The sequence below is a fragment of the Sorex fumeus genome, unplaced genomic scaffold (assembly GCF_029834395.1).
Source record: "Sorex fumeus unplaced genomic scaffold, SorFum_2.1 ptg000019l, whole genome shotgun sequence".
Classification (NCBI taxonomy): Eukaryota; Metazoa; Chordata; class Mammalia; order Eulipotyphla; family Soricidae; genus Sorex; species Sorex fumeus.
This window is the reverse complement of record NW_026606076.1, coordinates 13,581,709-13,592,041: the sequence shown is the minus strand read 5'-3', so window position 1 is coordinate 13,592,041 and position 10,333 is coordinate 13,581,709. Positions and strand designations below refer to the sequence as shown.

Genomic DNA, 10,333 nt, shown 5'->3' with positions numbered 1-10,333 from the left:
TATTAGTGAAACACCATGAGGTACAGTTGTAGACTTACAAATTTTTGTGCTTGGGTTTCAGTCATACAATGATCCCACTTTTTATTGTCCTTTATGCCTGCCGTCATGAATCACATTTCCTGCTTCCTTCTCAAGTCCTCTTCCCAGACTGAGATTCATTTAGCCCCGTGGAGGTGTTTTGTAGAAAAATCTTTAGCCAAGGCTGATAGCAGTCATTGATAATAGGGAATGTACACTGGAATTGGTGTCTGGGAATAGGGTGGGCTCAGAGCCCTGAGAAAGAATGGGGCTTTTCGGAGGTATGACTCTGACTGATGAGCAGGTAGCCTCAGTTCTTTTTTATTTTTATTATTTAATCACCGTGAGCTAGTTACAAAACTTTCATGTCTGAGTTTTAGTCATACAATGATAGAACACCCATCCTTCCACTGGTGTACATTTTCCACCACCTATGTCCCGAGTATCCCTTTCCCACCCCCATCCCATCCAACTCCCTGCCTCTATGGCAGACAATTTTCCTCTTACTCTCTCTCTCTACTTTTGGGCATTAAGGTTTGCAGTACAGACACCGAGAGGCTATCACGTTTGGTCCTTTATCTACTCTCAGCACACATCTCCCATCCTGAGCGATCTCTCCAACCATCATTGACTTAGTGATCCCTTCTCTATGCCAGCTGTCCTATCCCCCAGCTCATAAGGCAGGCTACCAACCTTGTCTCTACTGTCCTTGGGTGTTAGTCTCATATTAAGGTAGCACCAGTTCTGACTTCAATAGCAGGACATGAAGCAGATTCATGCAATGCTTATGGCTTGGGGGAAGAGTTTACACCTTGGGAGACAAGATATGCTGAAAGATGGGAAAGTTAAAGAAACATGAAGGTAGGAACTTCCTGTCAGTTCCAAATGTTACCATTTTTATTTATGACTCAAGGTCATAAATACTCAAGGTGAGTGAGTCTTCAGCATCCACCACTGAGTATTTGAGAACTTTGTGTGCTAATGCAGCTGGGAATATAAGGATGACAGTTCCAACTGGGAAAACGAGTTATGTATGTATTCTTTCCCTCTAATTTTGGTGTAGGAACATTTGATTATCTTTTCATCTAGAAATTCTTTCTCTAAATTGGAGTTTAAGAAGGACGATTTGATCAGAATCTTCTCTCTCAATTCTGACTAGATCTTAGGTATATTTTTTTTTGCTTTTTGAGGGGATTACATCCAGCGATGCACAGGGGTTTCTCCTGACTCATGCACTCAGGAATTATCCCTGGAAATGCTGGGGGGACCATATGGGATGCTGAGAATCGAACCTGGGCTGGCTGCATGCAAGGCAAACACCCTACCCTCTGTGCTATCACTCCAACCCAGGTATAATTTATTATGTTTGAAAAACCTAGATTAAGAAATACATCTTACTGGAATAACAGAAACCTGAAATATTAGATTTCACAGAACAAATAAGCCCAAAAAGCATAACAGCTTTAAACACAAACTATAATAAAAGTTTATTTAAAAATTTAGTTGTTTAAAATATTTAGATCAGCAAAAGTTTACCCAAGAGAAAATAGACTTGAGGCTGGAGCAATAGTACAGCAGGTAGGGTGTTTGCCTTGCATGCGGCCGACCCGGGTTCAATTCCCAGCATCCCATATGGTCCCCCGAGCACCACCAGGAGTAATTCCTGAGTGCAAAGCCAGGAGTAACCCCTGTGCATCGCCGGGTGTGACCCTGCCCCCCCAAAAAAAGGTAAATGGACTTTAGGGAAAAGAGTAGCTAAATTAAACACACATTTAAAGTTATACTAGATATAATTAATAATTATAATTATCTTAATCACTTAATCACTTAATCCCCGTTATTCATCGATTTATTCGAGCGGGTGCCAGTAACGTCTCCATTTATCCCGGTTGCGTGCTAGAGTAGCCCAATGTTATCTGTCCGTTTTAGGAACATGTAGAGCCTCAAACCGATCATTTAGGGTCTTGACGAAGAAGTCTGACCATCTTATAGGTGGGCGTCCACGTGATCTTTTGATGTCTCGTGGAATCCAATCAGTAATGGCTCTAGTCCAGCGGTTGTCTGTAAACCTCATTACGTGTCCAGCCCATCTGATTTTTGATGTCTTGGCAAATGAGACAGCGTCCCTGATTCTTGAGCGTTGACGAAGATCAGAACTCCGGATTCTATCTCTCATTTGAGTGAATCGTGATATTCCAAGCATAGTTCTTTCGATTCCTCTTTGAGAGACCCAAATAGCGTTCTCATCCTGTTTTCGTAGGGTCCAGGTCTCTGAGGCATATGTTAATGCAGGAAGAATAGTGGAATCAAAGAGATGTGCTCGTAGCTGGAGGTTCTTTGTCCTTTTAGTTATTTCTTCAATGCTCTTGAAGGCATTCCAAGCCGCTCTCTTCCTCCTGCGCAACTCAGGTGCCAGGTCATTCATCATGTTGATTTCTCGACCTAGGTATATATAACTGTTGCATTCGGAGATGGTGGTTCCGTTGAGAGCGAATGGAGCGTCAGGAACAAGGCTGTTTCTCATAAACATTGTCTTCGTAAGATTTAGCTGCAGTCCTACCTTTCCACACTCACGGTCAAAGTCCGCCAGCATTTGTGCCGCTTGGCTGATGTTTGGTGTTATTAGAACGATGTCATCAGCAAAGCGGAGGTGGTGTAGTTGCCGACCATCTATCTTCACTCCCATGTTTTCCCATTCTAGTCGTCGCATGATGTTCTCGAGGGTGGCACTGAAGAGTTTTGGTGAAATGGTATCACCCTGCCGAACCCCTCTCTTGATATGGATGATTACTTCTTTGTAGAATGGTGAGATCTTGGTAGTGAATCCGCAATAGAGCTCACGAAGGATCCTGATGTATTGAGTTTGTACGCCCTGATTGGCTAGGGCTTCCATGACCGCTTCCGTCTCGACAGAATCAAAGGCCTTCTTTAAATCAATGAACGTTAGACAGAGCGGCATCTTGAACTCCCGAGATACCTCAATGAGCTTGGTTATTGTGTGGATATGGTCAATGGTACTGAATCCTTTTCGAAATCCAGCTTGTTCACATGGTTATCCTTCATCTAGTGTTCTGCTAATCCTATTCAGGATGACTCGAGTGAATAGTTTGTAGATGACAGACAATAGGCAGATTGGGCAATAGTTGCCAATGTCGTGGATGTCTCCTTTTTTGTATAGTAGTACAGTCTTGCTGGTTTTCCATTGGGATGGAACCTTGCATTCAGACAGGTAGCGTGTGAAGAGTCGAGCCAATGTATTGATGAGTACTGATGGTAAGTTCTTCAGGTGTTCAGGTCTGATCTTGTCTGGGCCAGGTGCTTTTTGTTTCTTTACCGACGAGATGGCATGTTCGATTTCGGAAGGGAGAACATTGGGAACGACATATCCATCATGTGGTATGTGGTATGTGGGCAAGTGGATGTGGCTATTAAAGAGATCTGAGTAGAAATCATGAATAATCTTCTCCATTGCCCTTCTGGAAGATGTGATAGATCCATCATGATGTCGGAGGGCAGTCATCTTGGTTTTGTAGTTGGTGAAGGACAGGCGGGCATTACGAATGTTTTTCCCAGCTTCTGCTGCATCTACCAGTACTGCTGCTCTCCTGTTTTTGAGGTCATCCTTGATGACTTTTCTGCATTGTTTTGCCAGTTCGGACGTTTGCTTGTGGTTGCCTGAGGCACGTGCCAAGCCACGTTGGCGAATAAGTTCAAGAGTATTCGAAGAAAGACGGTTTTTTGTGGTTATCTCTCTCTTGGCATTCCTTGCACAATCATGGAGGTGCTGAATCATTCGATCGTATTCCTCATCAATGTTGTCAATGACGGCATCTTCCCATGTTGCCGCAACAGAGCCAAAGAGTTCCCAGTTGGTGGTTGTTCTGGGAGTCTTCTTCTTAAACCTTGCATTCTTTTCTCCTCGTTCTGTGAGGTAGAATTTTGCACGAAGAAGACGGTGGTCTGATCCCGTTTGGAATTTATAACTATTATATATTATATATAATATAGTTATTATATATAACTATTATATATAATATATAACTATTATATAGTTATAACTATTAATAATTATAATTATACTAGATGTAATTGATATTAATCAAATTTCACTTATATCTAGTTGTGAAATTATTTGATGAATGACAATAAACTTGACAATGATTTCTGCTTTCTGTACAGAATTTAGTTTAGCTATTTATTCAGCTATTGTTTGCTGTGAAGTTTTGCCTCTGAAGAAAAAGTCATCAAGCAAAAACATTAATAGACAAATAAATTGGAGTCCAAATGGGCAAAGTGGCATACCTCTATTGATTTTCTTCTTCTCTCATATCCAAGTTTATCTTCTTTGCTATTTTCTTCTTTTGTACTTAAATTTGGTCATTGGGTGGAAGTTTGTTCTTCCTCTAGTTCTCTGATTTATAGATTTGTTTCTCTCATGTATCTCAAATTCTATTTTTTGCATGAGACCATAGATCATATACCTGGTGATTCTCAGGGCTTTCTTCTGGTTCAGTGCTCAAGAATCACTCTTTGTGGGGGTCAGGGGACCATATGCTGTGCCCTGAATTAACCAGGGACAGCCATATGCAAAACAAGCACCTCGATCCATTTGCCATCATTCTGGTTCCCTCAAATCACATTCTTTAATGTAGTTTGATGTCCCGGTATTTGCATCACATTTGTACCACCTATGCATCAATTAAGGTTTGAATTAAGTGTCTTTCTTTGACCCTACTGTGTCTATTTCTTTATATAATCTGGAATTTTTTGTTACAAAGAATTGGGCAGCAGTAACTAAGGTTTCTGTAGTAATGAGAAATTTGTAGTCATGGAACGCGGTGTTATTGTAACACAGTAGTGTTAGCTTTACTCCCATAATGTTAATAAATCCAAGTGATTTATTTACTTTCTATATGGAGGATTCCAACTTTCTTGACATTAGGCTTAGGCTAATTTTGGACAATAGAAGAAGAGTGAGTGACATGGCTGAAAGTTGTCCAGAGTGGAGACTTGGATGTAGCTCAGTGGGAGAGCACGAACCTTTCCTGAGTGAAGTCCTGGGTTAAGTTTTTGTGAAGCACACACAAAATCGTTCCAGCAATCATCAGACACACCTGAGGGCAAAAACTGAGCCAGACACTTATGTAAATAAGTGATAAGTAAAAATAAAACTTGATGTGGGCCAGTCTTTGTGGTGTGAGGTGCTATCTCATTGTTTTGATCTGCATCTCCCTGATGATTAGTGATAAAGAGCTTTTTTTCGTGTGCCTTTTGGCCATTCGGAATTCTTCTTTGAGGAATTTTCTGTTCATTTCATTGCCCCATTTTCTGAAGGAGTTCAATGTTTTCTTTTTGTAGAGTTCAACCAGTGCCTTGTATATCCTTGATATCAACCCCTTATTAGATGGGTATTGGGTGAATATCCTTTCCCATTCTGTTGATTGTCTTCGAATTCCTTTCACTGTGTCTTTTGAGGTATAGAAGCTTCTCAGTTTGAGGTAGTCCCATCTGTTTATCTCTGTTTCCACTTGGTTGGCCAGTGGAGTGTCCTCTTTAAAGATACCTTTAGCTTCAATGTCATGGAGGGTTTTCTCAACCATGTTTTTAATGTAGGTGATGGACTCTGGTCTGATGTTGAGGTCTTTAATCCATTTTGATCTGACTTTCGTATATGGTGTACATCCAAAAGAACAAAAGCAACTGGTATTGGCGTGGATGTGGGAAGAGAGGGACTCTTCTTCACTGCTAGTGGGAATGCCAACTGGTTCAGCCCTTTTGAAAAACAGTATGAACGATTCTCAAAAGATTAGAAATTGAGCTCCCATTTGACCCAGCAATACCACTCCGGGAATATATCCCAGAGAGGCAAAAAAGTATAGTCGAAATGATATCTGCACTTGTGTGTTCATTGCAGCACTGTTCATAGCCAGAATCTGGAAAAGCCCGTGTGCCCAAGAACAGATGACTGGTTCAAGAAACTCTGGTATATCTATACAATGGAATACTATGCAACTGTTAGAAAAGATGAAGTCATGAAATTTGCATACAGATTAATCAACATGAAAAGTATCATGTTAAGTGAAATGAGTCAGAAAGAGAGGGACCAACATAGAAAACTTGCACTCATTTGTGGAATATAAAGTAACAGGAGACTAACTCCCAAGATTATTAAAGATAAGTACTGGAAGTATTAATCCACAGCTTAGAAGCTGGACTCACATACTGGAGGAAAAAGTAGCTCAGTTAGAAAACAGGACCACCAAGTAAAGGGTGCTAGGAGGGCCCGCTCAGGATGGGAGACGCACTCTGAAAGCAGACTATAGACTGAACATGATGGTCACTTAATTACCTCTATTGCAAACCACAACACCCAGAAAGAGAGAGAGCAAAAGAGAATGCCCTGCCACAGAAGAGGGGTGGGGGGAGGGAGAACGGGGTGGAGACGGTGGGAGGGATGCTGGAATCATTGGTGGTGGAAAATGGGCACTGGTGGAGGGATGGATACTTGACTATTGTGTGACTGAATTGTAAGCACGGAAGTTTGTAAGTCTATAATTGTACCTCATGGTGATTCACTAATAAAAAATATAAATAAATAAAAATAAAAATGGATCCAGACAATTATGATTGCTCATAAGTAATCCTTATCATGAAACTTAATCGCACTGGGGCTGGAGCGATTGTACAGCAGGTAGGGCATTCGACTTAATTGCATGCGACTGACCGGGGTTCAATCCCCGGAATTCCATATATGGTCCCCTGAGTACTGCCAGGAGTAATTCTGGAGTGCTGATCCAGGAGTAACCCCCCTGTGCATTGCCAAGTGTGAGCCAAAAAGCAAAAAATAAATTTAATTTAAGAAAGAAACTTAATTGTGCTGCATATGAGTAAACTTAAGTACTGATTATATTTTTCTTCCATTCAAACATCTTTTTCTAATTTTATTTTATTTTTATGAAGTTGTACGCAATAATTCATTATATTTAATATTCAAACACCAAATCCACCATCATTGCACCTTCCCACCTCCATCAACAGGAAAGTGTGTGAAGATTGTTGTATTTCATCCTGGAGCCATTAAGCCCTTGTATAAGAGATTACAAACATGTTTGCTAAATCCAATCAAATGTGTGGTACTCTTGGTACATGGGTTTTATAGAGTATGAGAGGTCGCTTCAGGAATTCTAAAGTTTAGAATACCACTATAGAGAAGATTCACTCATGGGTGAGATCTATGTTGCTGTCTTCCAGGAGCTTTAGTTCTGAGTCTCTGGACCTTGGCAATTATATGGCTCCAGGGATGGCTTGTGGTTGTGACTGCCAAGCTATTGGTAAATTTGGTAGATGGGAATAGGAGGCCCATTCCCCTTTAAGCAAGCTTGGAGATTTCAGTCACGGGTCCCGTATATCTGGGTCCCTCTGCAGATTCACTCTTGGGTGAGGTTCCTCCAAGCCTGTGGAGATCGGCCATGAGTATGGCAGCAATGGGTTCTGAAGATTTTCAGATGCTGGTGCTCTGTTGGGGCAGGGAGGGAAACTCAACCCAACCCCCTCCGAGTTGCCCCAGTGAAGACAGACTGGTGTTGGGGGAGGGGGGTGGGGTCTGGACATTCTATGTTGCTCTCTTCCAGGAACTGTATTTCTGAGTCTCTGGATCTTGGCAGTTGACAAACATCTTTTTTTTTTTTGCTTTTTGGGTCACATTCAGCAGTGCACAGGGGTTACTCCTGGCTCTACACTCAGAAATTACTCCTGGTGGCGCTCAGGGGACCATATGAGATGCTGGGAATCGAACCCAGGTTGGCCGCATGCAAGGCAAACGCCCCACCCGCTGTGCTATCGCTCCAGCCTTAAACATCTCTTCTTGAAAGAAGAATCTGCATTAGGTCTTATTACTTTTGTAGACTTCAAAGGAGTGGGACTTTGGATTTTTCAAATCTATCAATGTCCTTGTTACTCCCACTGCTCTTTAAACTGAATTTGATTTATCAGATTCTAGGCAGTGATAGCAGTGTCACAGCAATTTAGGATGCTGATATACAGACTTACCGCACCCCACTGATACCAAAGTGTCACAACCCCTGACCAGTGTCTTTCTCCCTGCTCTGGTCTAGTCTTCCTTCCCCGTCTCCCTCAGCCCTCTGTTAGGTTATTGGTTCTGTATTCCAGGGTCCAGAATTTGTCACTGCTCAGTGCTCTCTGTGTTCTTATTTTGACTCTCTATATTCCACAGATGAGTAAGACAAACCCGTATTTGCCCTTGACCCTCTCTCTGACTTATTTCCCTTAACATGATACTCTCAAATTCCATCCAGGTTGTCAAAAACATTCTCTCGTTCCTATAGCTCCTTCTTCCCAAATTGAATGTTAATTTTAAAAAAGGAAGATAGAAGCTGGAGCAATAGCACAGCAGGTAGGGCATTTGCCTTGCACGCAGTCAACCCGGGCTTGGTTCCCAGAATCCCATACGATCCCCTGAGCACTGCCAGGGGTAATTTCGAGTGCAGAGCCAGGACTAACCCCTGTGCATCACCGGGTGTGACCCAAAAAGCAAAAAAATAAAAAATAAAAAAGGAAGATAAAACAGAGTCATCTGAGAGAAGAATTCTAGGAATAATGTTTGTGAGAACCAGAGAAAATAGCTAAAAGTGGAGAGGGAGAGACCTACTGCACAATTACTGTATTTGTGAATTGCTTAAATTCAAAATAGACACACGAAATTGAGGACCTACATGCCTGTTAATCATTCTCATTGATTTTCCCAAAGGTGTCTCTGCTCCATGGATCTACACAATGTCACAAGCACCGTGGAATTCCTCCTCCTGGGCCTCTCAGATGATCCCCAAGTCCAGCCCGTCCTTTTCGGTCTCTTCCTGTCCATGTACCTGGTCACCATCACCGGGAACCTGCTCATCATCCTGGCCGTCTGCTCAAGCTCCCACCTCCACACGCCCATGTACTTCTTCCTCTCCATCTTGTCCACGGCTGACATTGGCTTTACTTCCACCACAGTGCCAAAGATGGTTTGGAACATTCACACTCAGAGCAGAACCATCTCCCATGCAGGCTGCCTGGTACAGTTGTCTTTTTCTAATCTTTTTGGTTGTATGGACAGTGCCATTTTAACCGTGATGGCGTATGATCGCTTTGTGGCCATCTGTCACCCCTTGCACTACCCCGTCATCATGAACCCCCCCCTCTGTGGCTGGCTGCTCCTGGCATCTGCTTTTTTCAGCCTGCTGGACTCCCAGGCACATTTTCTGATGATGTCACAGCTCACCTTTTGCACCCACGTGGAAATTCCTCATTTCTTCTGTGACCTCCCTCAACTTCTCAGGCTGTCCTGTGGGGACACGTCCATTGATAACCTATTAATGTATTTTTTCAGTGTGATCTTTGGTGGGGCACCAGTCTCGGGGATCCTGTACTCTTACTCCAGAATCGTGTTCTCTGTTCTGAGAGTCTCCTCCACGGATGGGAGGTCCAAAGCTTTCTCCACCTGTGGCTCTCACCTGTCCGTTGTTTGCTTATTTTATGGGACAGGCATTGGGGTGTACCTCAGCTCAATTGTGTCCCATTCTTCCAGGAAGGGGGCAGTGACTGCAGTGGTGTATTCATTGGTGGTCCCCATGCTAAACCCCTTCATCTACAGCCTGAGAAACAAAGACATCAAAAGGGCCTTCCAGAAGCTTCTCAACAGAACAACACAATCTTAGTCCCTAAGTTATTTTTATCATAGGATAAAAAAAAATTGTTAAAATCTCAACAGTCACATATCAGCAATTTCGATGTCCTGTTGGCATCATTTTCTAACAGGGTTTCATATTACTTAGCCTACCTGTCTAGAAACTGGGGGGAAATAGTTTGTTTTGTCTCTTCTTGTGTAAGTATGAGGGAATGTTCTAGAATCATAGAACTCCAATAACCCCTCATAATGCAATTCTATTACCCCTTATATTGTCATGTATCTGTTACCTATGTACCAGAAATCATGTTAGGAAGGCAGACTCACCTCATTTTTTTTAATTAACTGAATCACTGCGAGATACATAGTTACAAAGTTGTTCATGATTGGGTTTCAGTCATATTATGTTCCATCACCCATCCCTTCACCAGTGTACATTTCCCTCCACCAATGTCCCCAGTTTCCCTATCCCACCAGCCATCCTCTACAGCAGGAATTTCCTGTGCCACCTTTCTCGCCCTACTTTGGGCATTATGGTTAGGAATACATGTTTGTCCCTTTACCTTCTTTCAGCACTCAGTTCTTGCTCAGAGTGGTCATTTCCAACTATCATTGTCATAGTGGCCCCTT

At 42.4% G+C, this 10,333-nt stretch overlaps 1 protein-coding gene across 1 annotated transcript; it reads left to right on the top strand.

Moving 5' to 3' along the window:
* The first annotated feature begins 8,798 nt into the window (after nucleotides 1-8,798).
* Nucleotides 8,799-9,734, top strand: LOC130022449 (olfactory receptor 18-like). The gene has a single exon (XM_056113222.1). It carries the CDS (start codon nucleotides 8,799-8,801, stop codon nucleotides 9,732-9,734), a length of 936 nt encoding a protein of 311 aa, XP_055969197.1.
* Nucleotides 9,735-10,333: the final 599 nt, after the last annotated feature.